Genomic DNA, 16823 nt, shown 5'->3' with positions numbered 1-16823 from the left:
AGCGACAATGGGAAAGAAAGAGCCAGTTTTCCAAGTACTGCTTCGGCACCAACGTCCCATTTGAGGCTTACAGTCTTAAGGAAGGAACAAGGATAAAGCGGCAAGCAGTAAAACATGAAGAGCACGTGCAAGATACAGCAGCTGGTGCCGCCTCTTTTAAGAGAAAGAAACTTTCATCAATGCATTGCCCTGCCTTTCCTTGCAGTCTCACCATGTGTTCAGCCCAGCCTACAGCACTGGGCTGAGAAAAGCCTCTAGCTCCCAGAAGCTTCTGACGCACCCTGCAAATGCAGAGGGGGACAATGCCAACTCTTGGGCTGCTTTGCCAGGACATCCCTCACCCTCCTGTGCCTCTGGAGCCAGAAGGATTGCAGTACATGCTTTTTCCTCACCTTTTGCATTTTTAAGCCATGAAACTACAGGCAATAATTAATTTTAAAACATCAACAACTGTACATAGACTACCTTCACAGCAATGTACGTGTTAATTGCATTAACACAGGACTTAAAAAACTCAACTCCTACTTTTAGCCAGTCAGCTCAAACCCTGCCTCCCCTTCTTCCCCCACTAATGTCTCAGGGGACCTGCAACACCGTTGCTCAGGAAAATTACAGGACCAGAGAGTGACAGAACACGGAGTTTATGGTGATTAAACCTCCTACGTGACAACATTCAGTCCTCCTGCCCAAGAGAGGACAACAACCTACCAGATAGAGAACCATGGCCTCAGCCCTGAGGAGGGAGCACGGGAGCCTTCCCAAAGCCACTCCAAAACCTTTCCACTGCAAGTGCTGTGAAATGCACATGTCTGCCCTGTGATCGAGCACTACTTTGGATATAGTGATACAGCAGCAGCAGTCCTGAAAAACTGCATATATTTTATTTATGACAAACATCTAAATCCTTGGAAAAGGCAAACAGTCACCTGCCCTTCACACAGTGATGTTTCACCCAGCCTAAAAGGGGCACACACACAAACTCTGATCTACACAGCCCTGATCTATGCAATAAATATTAATGAAGTACAAGCCAAAGGAATTCCTTCAAGGCCTCCATGCATTTAAATACCTCTAAGTCTACATGAGTTTCAAAGCACTGACATTTAAACAATTTGCCCAATTTCTGCAATATAGGCACATGGGAAGAGAATTTGAAACAATTTTTTAAACATGCAGCACACATCCTTTTCATACTCAATGATGGATGAGTACTGAGCAAGTTTCAATCCAAAACCTAGATTATAATATACCTTTTTGCTTCTTAAAAAAGAAATTGCTTAGGTGCTTATTGTAAGTTCAAGTCAGTGCCATTTCAACTCTCAGAGGACACTGTTGCTTTGATTGCCTCCATTAATGATGCTTGCAATTCCACACAGATTTGTCAGGAGAGCATTTAGTTGCAGGTGGGAATTAGGAGGGGCTAACCTGAATACAGGACCTGAGCTCTAGGCAGGCAGAAGAGGATGAATTTCCCCCCACTCAAGACGTCCCTTTACATTTTATACAATAAGTGCAGAACACAGATGTCTGCATGGTGTAAGGAAAGCGCTTTAAGAGCACTAACAGGCGCAATGAGGTTCGTTGTTTTGCTCCTCTCCCTGCCAAACAAGCTGCTGCACACTTTCACATATCCTGAGACCACATTCTTTCAATAGAGCAAAATATTGCATTCAGCTTCAGGGTACAGTGAAATCGGGGGTGGAAACAGTGTTACATTTTAAAAAACTAAATTTCCATGCCATGTTTGCAACTCAGTCTGCACTTTGCTACTGTAGAAACATCTTCCACTGTTCATGCATAAAATACAAGTGGATTTAAACAAAGGGAAGCTTGTAACGCAAAGGGACAGAAAAAAAAACCTGAGGAAAAGCAAAAGTAACAGGTAAGTAAAAAGCAACTGTTCAAAGATTCCACTTCATTAAAGCTCTTGTAGTAGAAAGACACTAGATGTGAGACTCCTAACGCAATCATGCTCCTTTAAAGAGATGTGCTTTTGCAAACTGAGCCCTCTCTCCTTCACTCACTCACCAATCCCACTCCTGGGGCACTGTGGACACAGCTTATCAGTATCTGACTACTTCATTTTGCCTACAGTTATTCTGGGAGGGAAGTATCTCTCTGCAGGCTTTTAAGTGCATCTTAGAAACGAGGGTTTCACTTAGAGTATTCTTTAGTAAGAGCTACCTACCCTAAGGAGGAGGTAAATACAGTAAGAACTCTTCCCAGCTACACTGCACTGGGCTAATTGCTTTTGATGACCTGCATTTCCTAATTACACCTTCTCTATCTGAGGTAGAACATGCCCACGTTTCGCTGCACCCAAGTCAGTGCCCTTTGCTGAGCAGCAGCAATGATCTCAAGGGATTACACTCTGGAGCATCCACGCTCTGCCCTCCTGCCTGCTGCCAGCTGTGCTTTGGGGGACATGGTGATACCGTGATCCTCCCCACAGGTCCCATGTCTGGAGTGATACCTGCCACGTGGGAGCTCGGCACAAACCCACACTGCACAGAGCAGGCAGCAGTGCCATGACTGACGGATGCAGGGTGATATCAGCCCATTTCCAGACTCACATGCGAATAGGGAGCACATCTGCTGGAATAACAGCCAAGAGTTGATGATACATCAGACTCCAGTATTACTTTATAGTCAGTCTAATGGCTTTTCCTTTCCCCACACAGTCCGACACAACTTCGCCACCATACAGAAATAAAGGGAAACACTGAAATTTCTGTATTTGTAACCAAATGGAAACTACTACCTCACCAGATGTTATCAACACCATCAGAGGTGTGGAAAAAATCTGACAGCTTGTAATTGCAGCATTCTCAGGCAAGGACGATGCCAGAGCCTGCAGGTACCTTCAGGACCTGCTGCAAACAGAAGGTGATCTTGGGGCTGGAACAACAGTCACTCATGAAAAAATTAAATGAAAACCACTGATTGCACTCCTGCCATTAGGAGCACCAGGCAGCTGTTTCTGGTTTGGGCTACTGGGGACTCCTTGATCCACTGGGGAAGCTATCACTGCTGTATAAGGTGGCTGAGCCTCCCTGAGGACCACAGTCCCAGACAGGCAAGCCCCAGCCCACCACCAAAGAGACTCAGTTGTGTACATGCCCTGTCACCCAACCTAGGAGGAGGGAAACAATGCCTGCATCAGGTTGCAAGCACAGGGTACATTAACATGAGCACCTGGTCTGTGGACAGCTGCCTTTGACTGTGGCATTGAGCACTCAGTGCATCTCCTGCAAGCATACTGGAGAAGAACAAGTATTTTTTTAAAATAGCTTTGAAACTTGCTATTTATGCAGCCCCAGGTAAGGAAGACAGCTCAGGAGCTCCCCATTCACTCCTTACACTCACTGGGTTACACTTCAGAGACCACAGCATAAGCTGTACAGCAAGTGTTTTTAGCACCTTCATTAAGAAGGGTCTTCTGCTCACCAGTGTGACTCCACACTGTGCACTCTTACAGATCTGGAGGTCAAGCAATGAGGTGGAAACCTGGGAAAATAATGACTGCTGTATTCTCTGTAGATGTTACCACTGCTTAAAACTTGTCTCTACCTACTGCTGAATGCTTTTCACGTCCTACAAGTTTTAAGAGCTCAGGGAAAATATAGAAATCCTGTTTTCCTACCTGTTTTGGCCAGGAAAAGAAAGTTCTAACTAGTTATGCAACAGTGACAAGAAGCTGAAGAAAAAAATACAGTCTGCGAGGTCAGAGCAAAACAAACATATTTTGTTTGGCCTGCTCCACGTTCAGCTTCCACTTCAGCAGGTAACAGGCTGAAAAAAAGGGCAAAGGTAGGAAGCAAGTCTCCAACATACTGGAACACATCAAGTCTTCTCAATACTCCGTTGGCTCTCCTGGAAGACATACAGCTACTCCCTCAGAAACCACTTGTTACAATGACCAGAAAGATGATGCTCCTGAAAAACCTAGCCCATGGTTAGAGGATAATATATTATAAAGGCATGATAATTTGTTCACAATACAGATGATACTCTGTGCCCTTTCAGTTGCAGACCAAGTGATGAAGTGAAAACCACACCAAACAAGTGACAGATTTAATAGACAAAATGGATGGTCCTAGTAAGTAAAAGCAGTTACATAACACACAGACTTACTAACTTTCAAAAGCCTTATTTTCACAAAGCTTAAACAGTTGAGCTAAATCACTAAGCAGCTAATCTGCATGCTAAAAATACATGACACCTAGGAGCAGCTTTAAGAAAATGTCATTAAATGTCCAGAAAACCCAGTCTCACATGTGAAAAAGCATGCTGTATTAGATGAAGGATCAGAGATAAAGTCTAAGTTAATTGGTAAAAAGATGAAATTAAATCAGATATAAACCCCAAAACAATTATGGCAAGTTTTAGTGCAATGTATCAGAAATTAGGAGAATTTATAAAAGCAAAAGGACCTAGCAAAAATCTCTGGATAGCAGAATCAAAATGCATGAAAACCCTTTTTTTCCCTCCTTCATTTCCCCACCTTAGGAGTCACAGGAAGAGCAACAGTGGTGCTGATTCATGACTACCTGGAAAAGGTGAAACTTTCAATATTCACATCAAAAAGGGAAATATTTCTGCTCTGCATGGGTAAAAAGGCAGTTAAATATTCAGATAGTATTAGAAAGAGTAATTTTCATCCCATCCATAACACAGGAAGACATTACACAGCAGTTATTAACCAGCACTTTCAAAACAGTAACTGAGGAAGATTTCTACCAAAGGAAGAGTTCTGTAGTGTTCATCATCCTTACAGCCTAATGGTAATGCTAGAGAAAAATTTGCAAAATGACTGACAGGGGAGTAATAAGGAATAGAAGGAAAAACCAATTATTACCAATCATCATGTGTTTACAGCAAGTCAATCTCATCTAGCTTAAAAGAGCTTCAGATGAAACAGTGACCATAACTAGCACTGCTAGCACTGATGTAACCAGGTTCAGCTGTACACAAGTGGACACTGCTGCTGGTATGCAAGCAGAATGTTTTCACATGTCTCAAGACCTGATGAGAATGAAAATCATTGCTGAATAGGCGCGTTTCAAACAGAATCCCATCAGTGCAAGGTCACTCAAGTTTCACAGAAATAGCCTGAGGGCACACAATCATCATTTGGCCAGCCACCAAGGAAGTGTTAAACTCTAAGCAAACCAGGTCACAGGCAGGGACAGCACAAGAGGTACAGGTGACCAACCCACACTGCCATATGGCCACTGCAAAGGCTGCCTGGCTAGCACGAGGGCCTCAGGCCACAGTCAGGGGATGGGCCATCTGTTTAGTTTTGTAAGCCAAGCCACCACAGAGGATCATTGTCTGCATGTGGGCTCCAACCACTACCCTACAACTAAAGAGACCTCTTTGGACAGACAAGCAGGGCAACACTGTAGGGACAGATCGATCCACCATCCCGATGTGGGCCCCTGCCACAGCTCCTCTGCTGCCACAGCTCCTCTCCAGTACCACATGCACGCCCCACAGAACATCCAACAGCCACAAGCAGCTTGGAGAGGAGCCGACAGAAAGAATGCATCATTTCCAAAATCCCTATCAAACAGCATTCACAGAGCTCAATCTGTTTCAAAGATGATCAAAGAGAGGATTAAAAAAGCCTTCAATCATGTCTACAAAGACCTACACAAGGAAGAGAAATTCAGTAACAAGCTCTGACAAAATACAGCACCTAGAAGCACTGTATAAGCAAGCCATTAGCCATGGCTGATGCAGGGATAGTGTCTTTTATTTTCAAAAGGAAGATAATTTATCATTTAGATAACTAAGCAAGGATTGTGTTTAATTCTTTCCCTTCTTTGGAGCCCAAGCAGAGGCCACTCATAGGCAGCAAACAGCCCAACCCCAATATGACAGCACAGATCTGGGAGGTGATAGGTGAAATGCTGAACCTGGGAGCTCACTGCTAGTCTGGATACCAGAAAATACTGGCAGACACCATAACTTCATGACTTTTTCTTTTTGTTCGGTGAAGGGGTAGAAGATACAGAGCCTGGTGAGAAACTAAGGCACTTTCTGGACATGGCTAATGTCAGTGCAAATGATGTAATTTTAGGAACAGATGAGCCTAAAAATCTTGACTAATGAACTTTTAAAATTTAATTTTGTTTTTTTAATTGCTGCCACACATCCTCTCACAGGCAGGAGTACGTTCACAGAAACAGACGACGTGCTCTGCTTACTGCTGACAAATGGATCCATTTTCTCCTTGTGGGTAGTAAAAGGTCTCCTGGAAAAGCTTGTGGCTATTTAGGACAGACAAGGTGGTTAAAGATATCTTATAGTACCACTTACTCACCACTTCTGCTGGTGTACTTAGTAAACAGGAGTATTAAAGTACACTCCTGAATGAAAGCACACAGCATCTGCAATACATATTGCAACACATCCAAGCAATGGGATAACTGGGGAGGAGCAGTGTGAGTGGTAGAGTTCATTTGGGAGGGGGTGGGGGGCAAGGCAGCTTGGGAAACACTGACGTATTGTCTTTCCATTACTAAAAATTACACTTTGTGAAAAAGCATTAGATCATTTTAAGAGGTTTATATAAGGACACTGAAAAACAAGTTCTTTTGCAAATTCTATTTTTTTAATGTCTCCCTCCCCTTTCTATTTCCACTATGCATCAGGTTGTGAAAATCCAACCTGCAATAAGTCTAGTCCCAGACAAAAGAGACCAACCTCAACACAAGTTAAATCTTCCAGCTGTTCCTAGGTCCTTCTTTTCTCTCCATCAGACAGGCTCATAGCAGTGCTTTAATTACTTGTTTAGGAAGGATGTGACATGTTCCAATTTAATACATTTAGCCCTTCTTAGAGCAAATGTAGAATTAAGCCTCAGTATGCACTTGACAGATCTCTTAGCAACTAGAGTGCAATCAGCCAACAATGGATGATTCACAGTTTTAGCAAGAGTGTGCAGAACTGCCTGCCAAAAGTCTGAATAAACTCACATTGCTAGACACTATGGTAAAATGTACCCTGATCTCTTTTAAACTATTATATCATAGAGGAAAGTTGAACTGCATGCATTCCAGCAGCTTGCCCGAGTCTGGAAATACAATTGAACTGCAACATCTTGATTTTAAGATGATCGAGACTTTTCGGTGGTTATTTTCACTTAATTAGGATAATTGTACCTTTCAAGAACTGTTCAAATCCATCAGTTCGTGTAAATAAGGGATGACTTCTGTTTCCGTTGCTCTCAAATAGGAAGAGTCTGGAGGATGCTAGTGGGGGTAGTCTGCCCAGAGCCACATTGATTAAAAAATGAGCTTGATCTCACGCCTACTGCTGCAGGGGCCACTGGCATGTAAAGTATTTAGAGATCTCTGTGCAATCCCTGAGTCAGAGGGGAATAACAGGAAGGACCTTGACAGAGTGCAAATATCCATCCTGACTCATTGCCATCCTCTCTTTATCGCCCTCCAAAGGCCAGCTGAGGATCAGGCTGCCAAAGCACAGACAAGATTGTTTGTACTTCTACAGTCAAATTTCTGCCTTCTTTGACCAATTTTTCACTCCAAGCTTCAGATTTTCCTCTGGATGAGTTTCCTCTATGCTCTCCATGTGACCATCTTCCTACACTAAACCAGACTCAAGCAAATCCTTTACGAAATACTATTGAAAAAATAAACAAAACTGGAAAAGCTCTGCTGGGATTAGGCCCACAGAGAGGGCACAGAGTGACACAGGATAAGTCACTGACTCTTCCCTTTCAGCTACAAGCGTGAATCATGAGCAGAGCTTTTCCTGTGGCACACCAGACACCAGAGTGAAACCCCTTGTGAGTAACAGTGCCTGGTCCCAGGAGATGAGGACAGCCCTCCCCCAGCATCCTAGTCTCATTTTAATGCTGTTACAGGAAAGGGTGTTTTGGATCTCTGGCACAAACTTCAGCTCTGGTGACCTGAAAAGCTCTTCAGTCTATTTTATGGTGATTTAGCCATTGCATCTGCTCGTATCTCGTATTTTGGACTCTATTTTTCATCATCCCTTCCCTGAGATATCAATACTGACAGCAGAAGAGAGTTGACACTGCTGATCTTCCTACTTTAACTGCCTCAAGCTGCCACTCTCTTGGCATCCACCAAACAAAATCCCATTTCAAAATACAGACTTCTTAGCCACTTTTCTTTACCATTTTTTTCAGTAGGTCTTGTTCTACAGTTCTCTCTTGAGGCAGGGGACAACCTGGTGTCATTCAGTGGGAGACCCTCTGACCCCATGCCGCTCCCAGGAAAGAATGCCATGGTCCTCACAGACCGGGCGCAGACCCAAGACAATGAAACACTGCCGGGTGCTAAATCTGCTCACCACTTCGGCAGTGTGCCCTGGCAGCCCTGTGTTGCCCCAGCCACCAGCAGACTGGGGATTTGTCCTGGGAAAGGCAGGAGCCTTGTTCCAGCAGCCTCAAGCAGCCCTTTTCCAGGTACAGCAGATAGGCTTCGCTAAGTAAGTAGCTTTCTTTGGCACAGAAGAGTGTGTCACCCAAGTTGGTTGGCAGAATTCACCTCTAAAAAGAGGACTGTGGTTAGGGAAAGGAATTTGAACACATTGAGCTCCATGCTGTCTTTAATACTAGAATAGCCACAGGTTTCTGCTCATATGGGCTGATGACCCTTCAAAGCAAAACAAAGGCAGCAGGGGAGGTACTGCAAGTTTTGGGAAGACACATTAAGTGCAAAAATACCATAGCTGAGAGTTTTTGTAAATGCACAAAGACAAAATTTAGGCAGGTAAGGAGAGAAGCAGGTACAAAGTAGAAGGTGCTTATCCATTTATTGCTTTTTTAAAGAGAAGTTTCCTATTGACAACACTGACTAGACAAAACAGAGCTTAGGAGATTTTTCCATCTATTTCCATAAAGGATTAGATCAAAGGGCTGAAAAGAATGTGAGCAACAGGGCCAGGGGGAGCTGGGGCACAGGCATCTTGGTCAGGGAGGGAGTCACAGGTGGCATTTTGACTTCAATCAAGCACCAACGTGCAATTTGTGCCATGTACTACCAGCACCATCACATCCCATCAGCTAGAAAAAGTCCTGTCATATCTAGAGGTACACCGGGGGCTGATTTTGCCTCTGCTCCGAGCAGACTATTATCCTTTGCCTGGATGGAGGCAGATGGGATATAATTTTTTCCATCCCAGAGTTGCTCTGCTGTAGCTCTTTTGGGAGCTCTGCTACCACCTTGGCCACAGTGTGTATGTGAGGGTATTTGTGCTTTGGGGAACTTGATGTTACTCAATGGCTGACGTAAATCCTGCGTTGCACGAGGCAGCAGAGCAGAATTCCCTCACTCCCTGTTTTACCCTATAAGGGCATTCGATGATGGCGCTGTAAACCTGTGCTTTCGCACAGATTTTCTGCAGCTGCTGCAGCACAGCAAAGCCAAGCCCAAGTTTGGATTCTTGTGTGTTGTGATAATCAGCTGGGGTTCGGAAAATCCTTCAAAAAAATCTAATGTTCTGGCAACTTAACAAGGCTTCTGAAAAAAATCGCAGTTTAACATCTGGAACAAAAATACTCTGAGGAAGTCCAAGACCAACACAGCACAGAACATTTTCCCCCCATAACTGTTACTGTACAGCACTTTCTTGTCCCCGGCTCAGTGAAACTGGAATGGTTGCATCAAGATGCTGAAACATTTTATTGGAAGTAATGCTGGAAGGTGGAAAGATAAAGAGCTATTCATACACTTGAACATTTTTTCAAATTTCTGAGTTTTGCTTATTTTTATTCCTGAGCCATGAATTTCCTCAGTCTTTTAATGCACCTTAATCTTCATCAATATTTAACTCTGCAGCAGAAATACTGCATACTTTGTTTTCCCATTAACTTGAGAGTAGAGGGGTGAAAAAACATCTATGGAAAGAAGAAAAACAGCCAGTTCTAACGGAAGCGACTTTTCCTTTTTCCACAAGACGTCCTGGAATAGAGTCAGGGAGAAGGATGAAAGAGAAAGGTGGGCAGAAAGAACACCATACTACTTCTGAGAATTAGCTACAGTCATCATTTAGCACACTCCTCTTCCTGCCCCTGAGTCCCAGGTTTAAGACCTGCCTAAGATCAAGAGCAAAAATACTTCTCAAGGACAGGCTTAACTGTCAACAGACAGTAGCATGTATGAGCAGTTCCCTGCAGTGAGGAGCCCCTGCAGCATCATTTGCAATGAAAAAAGCCATACATACACGTAATCATGTACACTGTGTATACATATAAACATCTACACACATATATGTACATACAAGATCCTTTCAGTTGGGGATAGGAATGATAAGTGAACTTCCACAAGCTAAGAGATGTCACATAACTTTCAATATTACCTGGAACAGCAATTTCCCATTGCATACAACAGTCTGCAAGAAACTGCCCAAGACAGAGCACAACTGATACAACCTCAGGCTAGCAGAGATGCCATTGTCACTGTACTATGCCAGAGCTTCCAACAGAAAAACACTATTTTTGTGTTTCCTTTACCTCTGACTGAAATCTCTATGTTCAGATCACGCCCAGAAAAGTTTCAGATACCTAATTTTCCAACTGCCCACTCTTCCATGGAGTGGAACCTGGAGCAGCACTTGTGCCTGGGACACTGGTAGTCTCCATGCATCTGGTTAAAAATAAAATAAAGAAAATCCCAGAAAAAATGTATGACAGGTCAGCCTTTCCAACAGAGGATTTTCAGTGTTGGTTATGAAATGCTACATGAACTTTCCTTGAAAAAACCAGTGGTGCTGTCTTTGGACAAGCTCATGCTCTGCCCTCTAATCCAAATTACTGGGGGCTAGCGCTACACCAAATCAGACCCCAAATACTGACTGGTACAGCATTAAAAGTAACATGGAGCTCCCTGCACACTGTCACCTACCAGAACCCAAGAGATCCTAAGGCTCCTGAAGAACCTGTGAACACCCTCAGCTCAGCCAGAGAAACTGGCTGTGGAAGGCTCTGATTACTTAACCAAAATATAACTGTGTCTCTCCATTCCCAATTGCAGCCGAACTCTAGTGTCACATCAACAAACACTTGGCACATAAAACAACAGCTTTCAAATGCTCTTACAGAAATTAATGATTCCTCCCCAGCTCTGCAGCTTAGGAGTCATCATTTTGGGAGGACAGATAGAAAATGGTGCATCCCTGCCCTGCTGACTCAGTAAAGGGAAGCTACAGGTGCACAGCTCTGTTTAAGGAGAGCTGGCAGGGGGAAGCCTGGCCACCAACTGGTGGCTCATGCAGGCAGAGAACCAAAGCACCTTCAAATGCTAAGGAACCAAGTGAGAGCCAAAAAACTCATGTCAGAGAAGAACCTGTGCCCACTGTTTTGTTGCTCTGAATATCAAAGGCTACTTAATTAAACAAAAAACCTCAACAGACAGAAAGAATTGGGATCAGAAGAAATAAGTGTTGGTTCTCAGTGGGCTCCTTACAGAATGGCAGCTCTGACCAGAAATGGCAGGCTTTCTGATGGTTTGTTTGTTAATATAAGATTTTCCTTCTTGATCAGAGCAAACAAGATGAACAGGCACTTCAGAAAGATGTACGAACAAGCTTTTTAATTGCAGTCTTGAATTTTTTCCAGGCTCATGAGATTTATACCAAAATTCTCTTCTCCAAGTTATCTGTTCCTCTTTTCAAATACAAATAAGAACCATCCAATCTTCTTTTTCAAGCAAAAAAAAAAAAAAAATTCCCTAACCCACCCCCCTCTGCTGCCAAACACAACACATAACTGTTCATTGCTGCCTGGGGCAGCAGATGGATCTACAACTTCGCAAGAATGGATGCTCCAGTGGCACCACTGCACCATCCAGGGGAATTGTATGAAGCATTTCCCCAGTGCAGAGCCAACCTCCACCAAGGATCCTCTCACAAAAGGTTTTCAGTGTCTTTGGAAGTGTTTGTTGCTGAACAGCTACTTGACAAACCATTCTTCTCCCCATCCACAAACACAGTTATGATACAGGGACAAAAACTAAGCCAAGCAGCTGGTGTACAACCAGTGCTCCTGTTGCAAACTCAGAGGATCATTTTATGGATTTCCATTCTCCATCTTCTGGATTGCAAACCATACAGGCTTTGCAAAAGGCTGCAAGAGTCCATCCTCTTTCTTTTGTCTACAATAAACCTTCTTAGAAAGCAGCAGACAGCGAGAGGTCTACTCTTTATGCACAAGCAGGGTAAGTGCATCCCATAGATGCACACCCAACCCTCTCTCCAGGGCCCCAGACACACACAGTGACACTTCACTATCCCTCCCATTCTGCCCCAGCTTCAAACCTCCATCTTGTTTGCTGCATTTTAATCCCACAACTTCTTACCCTATCTTAGACAAAGCTAATCCCTTCGTTTTGGCAGCTGGCTGCCCAGAGGACAATTCTGTGCTTCACTGTTACACTATGCAGAATGTAATGAATCTTTAATTAAATGGGCTTGATGAGGAAAGTCATCCAAATTAGGCTTCATCAGCAAGACAAACCCCCAGCTGTCTTTCTTAAAAGATATAATGCAGCACAGTTTCAACTACCTGGAATCCAATTTTAGCATTGCAGAACAACAGTTCATAAAGCCAGCACTTGTTAGGTAAGCAGGGAATGGTTGAAAGTGTTTAAGATCTTGGACACTTTTCTATCAGGCACACTTTAAGCCATGCGACTTTTATGGCAATTCCTTCATAAACCAGGAGGTTCTAACAATCTAACAGGAGGTTCTAACAATCTAACAGGCTAAATGCAACTACAGGCAACAGTGCAACTGGTTTCACAGGGGTTGTCATTTGATCATCCAGTAAATTACAGAAAAATGGTGCAAGCACCCTGGAAAAGGCACCTCTGGGAAGCTTACTGTAGCTCCACCAAAATGGAGTAAATAAAGCACGCATCATCAGCACATCCTCAATGTGCTTCTCATCCCTTTAGGATGAAAGCAACACTGCAAGCTTCTCTTGTTTAATCTGCACTGAAGGATTCATGTGCTTGGTGCTGAATGACTCTTCACATTGACTTCAGTGGAAATAAGCTACCCTGGCTTTCAGAAGAAAAAAAACACTAACAGAAAGTTAATGAGGTACAAACCAGGTTATGAATGGACCAAAGAAAAAATTCTCCTAAAGCTATTTCCTGCCCTGCTGTGATCGAATGCATGCCTTTTAAGGGCTCACCTTACCCACCCTCCTGCCTTTCTTTAAGCAATGCTTTATTGAATCCCAAGACTTTCTTCACTTTTCTAATCAGTTTCCATTATGTCCTTTTTCTTTAAAGTCTCCCACTGTTACAGCTCCACTAGGAGCAGTAATGCTGAAATCGGCAGCACAGACTGGCTACGGTCTTTTAAACAGTCTTGAAATGGAGCCAAGGTGGAATAAGCCTACTGGTCAGGGGGGTTAACCTCTGGGGCTCCTACTGCAGCGTCTGCATCCCTGCTCCTGCCAAGGCAGCTCTGCACACAACAACATGGAAAGTTTTAGAGCAGAGTCTAGCCTAAGGTAAGAAAAAATTCCTGACCTGCAAGTTTTAAGGAAGTTATGAACTAGGGGGCTGAATTTGGCCCCCTTCAAGCCAGAGGAGACCCAAAGGCAGAGCACAGAGGCAGACCAGTTCTGGCAGAGAAGCACTCAAACCATACACGGAGTTTTCCCTATCTCCTCCTCCACTGGAAGAAGGAGGGTGATGCAAGTTTGCTTCACATATTCACATCTTGCTTTTATGTTGAAAACAGAAAACCACCACCATGCTTCACTTACATACTGTGCTATCACTTCCAGTGAACCATTTTACCTACCTTCGAATATTTCTCTCAACCACATTCCCACTTCACGAACTCACACTCACAACCAGCAAAGCTCAGAGCTGGCTGGCAATCTGATGAGACAGGCTCTCACAAGAATTTCCTGCTTCTGGTTCAGACAGACATACTGCAACAACAGACACTCTCGCAGTATTTTGGCACCTCTACTCCTTGTTCAGGCCAAGACCCAGGAATGCAAGTGAAAAAAACACTTCTTAATTTTTAGAATTTTAAAATAGCTCTTCCCTCTGCTGCTGTGGGTGTCTGGTTGGCTTCCATGCTCAAAGACTGCTTCCACTGAGATTAACTGAATTTGGAAACTACAGTGGTGAAGGTATGACCAAAAAATTTGCTTCCCAGAAAACAGCTTGGGACACCACCACAGCAGGGCGGTGGAGCAGTTTGCTCCAGAGAAGCAAATACTACGGAAAGAACAAATGACTGACCCTCCAAGTATACTGAATTAGGTTTTCCACAAGTCCTGGGATACTTCCAGTAAGCATTTCAGTAAAGACGACCCAGCTGGGGAAAACTACATAGGAGCCTCAGGCAAGACCTACAGATCTGTCATGCATGTTCCTCACAGTGCAACTCATGATGAACTAAGGCAGCCAGAGTTTCCATATCTTCTGGTCTCTTCTGTTGAATTAACATGCAAGCCTGCACTACAGCTGGACAAGGCCACTCCTCAGTGTGACTAATATCTCACACTAAATACTTCAGACACTTGTAGGCTGCTACAGCTCACACCTGTACTTCAGAGAGCATTTTTCAAGCCATCACTGCTGGACCAGTGTAATTCCCACTGACAGATCAGCTTGGGAAAAAGCCCTGCTGAAAATTCAGAATTTGGGTCACATACAGATACACTCAAATCCCTCCTTCTCATCCCAGACCTCACTTTGTAGTAGATAGAATCTGGATGTATGCCCATGCTGCTGGCATGAAGTAAAGACCACAATGGACACTGTGGAACATCCAGGCTCCTTTCAAGAGGGGTGACCCTCAGACATTCTTCTAGTTTTTCACTGAAAATGCAGCTTCTTACAGACCGTGCTGATACAAGCAGCAGTCAAGATACTTTCCAACACCCTTCCTACCTCCAGCATGTGGTGCCATGCTCCTCTGACTCATGCTTAGCTTTCTTACAGCAGCAAAAGCAGGGGATGTGGGGGCAAGAGCACTTTTTGTGAAAAATGAAAACGCTACTCTTAGCATATAGGAAGCTCACATTTTTAGGATGAGTTTAGAAACAGAAATCCAAACTTCCCAATATGGGAGCCTATAGCTGGTTTGGGCTCCTAAATTCTGCATAGGGCTCAAGAGTAAAGAGCCTGACTCTCAGAGGTGCTGAGCCTGTACTTGCCATTCAGGGCTCTGGCCATGGGTCACAGGACACGTGTGAGCCGTTATTCAGGCATGTTAAAACATTTTAAAACCATTGTGTTGATGATGCCATCGACAGGAGCTATCACTTATGCCTTTGTCTGTTACTGCCTTGCACCAGACAGAGTATGCAAGGCAAGGAAAGCTGAAGTTGACAGCAGTCACCTCCTCATCCTCACCTCCTCTGGAGTACCTTTCCAAAAAGCTAAATGAGTGCATCCATTTTCTACCAGGCATAAAGGGGCAAACCCACAGAAAATCTCATTACTATAGCAGTCAACACATCCAGGAGACATGACAGATGCTTTATGTATCAACAATGAAGTGACAGCTTTCCCAGCCCTGGAGAGCATGCAAAAAGCAAGGGGCAAAGATTATGCATTCTTTAAAGATCCACACTCCACATGGATTTAGCTTGTTCTTCAAACTCATTGCAGGATATATTTAATATTGCTACATGCTCTATTTAAGACTACTGTGGATGTGAGTTCTATTCTGCTATTAACCACACACTTTCACAGGCACCACACTACAGCCCAAAATCACCTAGTCAATACTCAAAGCTAAGAAACACTTTAAAGCTACAGTCGTATCTCAAATGTTACATTACCTCAGACTTTCCACTAGTGAAAAACATGACCATGAGACCAGCTCAGAGAGATGGTAAGCAGACACAAGGGAGGAAGGAGTTTAAGTGCTTTAAACTAATAAGACTGATTACAAGCTCTGCATTAAGCACTGGCACCTTACAGGATTGAGCCCTATCCACTCACACACTTGCGTCATAAGCACAAGCCCTACAGTTAAAAGAAAAAGTCCCTTCTCTTGAAACCTACCATAACATATAGAATACACACCAATTGCCTGTTTTTATTCTTTCACTCCATCCTGATCTGAAAGCATTCACTAAATCCAGCTCCCCCACACTCCTTCCTACTCCAGATCACGCAATCAATGCTTGCACTTCTCTGATGGACACCTCTCTAGGATGCCTCCCACACCCTATGCCTCCTGCTAGTACCACAGCTGCAGTCCATTCCAAGTGTTATCATATTTCATATGACTGTCCATGTGTATTTTGCAGGACTAATAAAATTAAAATAGGTTTTCAGTACTTTTCATACAACTCCTGAGAAGTCCAGTTTGTTACCAGCATAGCACTTTGTGGCAGATGTAGGTGTGTGGTGAATCTGCTTTCAAGAATGCAAAACAAGGCACTATTTTTAGACAAGGTGTCAGGGTTTATATAAATCTGAATAAGACCTTACACACTGTATTATTAGCAGCCCTTGGTTTACATTCCATCAGAGAAATGCGAACCCATCTCTTAAGAAATTTTAGGACTACTACTGCATGTTAGAGGGCTAGCAGACCATTTGAAGCTCCCACTAGGCTTCTGGTTTGTGTGCAGCAACCTTGTAGAGAGGGTAAGGAAACTAAGCAAAGTGGAAACTAGGTTAAATTCAGAGAAGCTTGGTGCAGAATTACAAGCAGTGACTTTAGTCCTTAAGATGAAGCGTGGACAGAGCACATTTTTACTGCACAAAAGCTTTTGGCAGTTTCTGGTGACTGCTGACATCTGTGCCAAAGTTCGTTCCCCTAAGGATGGAGAAATGAGA

The 16823-nt window shown here is 43.7% G+C and overlaps 1 protein-coding gene across 4 annotated transcripts in view; it reads right to left on the bottom strand.

Annotated features, from left to right (window-relative positions):
* DDAH1 (dimethylarginine dimethylaminohydrolase 1) overlaps window positions 1-16823 on the bottom strand; it is a 97089-nt gene that overhangs the window by 27556 nt on the left and 52710 nt on the right. Inside the window, exon 1 of one of the 4 annotated variants that reach the window (XM_048312711.1) lies at window positions 15815-15884. The exons of the other annotated variants lie outside the window; for them this stretch is intronic. Within the exon in view, the coding sequence (XP_048168668.1) occupies window positions 15815-15847 (33 nt within the window). The 5' untranslated portion in view covers window positions 15848-15884. Of the gene's footprint in view, window positions 1-15814; window positions 15885-16823 lie in introns of those variants that run through there. 4 annotated transcript variants of the gene reach the window in all.

Source organism: Corvus hawaiiensis, chromosome 9 (assembly GCF_020740725.1).
Source record: "Corvus hawaiiensis isolate bCorHaw1 chromosome 9, bCorHaw1.pri.cur, whole genome shotgun sequence".
Lineage (NCBI taxonomy): Eukaryota > Metazoa > Chordata > Aves > Passeriformes > Corvidae > Corvus > Corvus hawaiiensis.
Note: the sequence above shows the minus strand (reverse complement) of the source record. Positions and strands in the feature narration are given on the sequence as shown.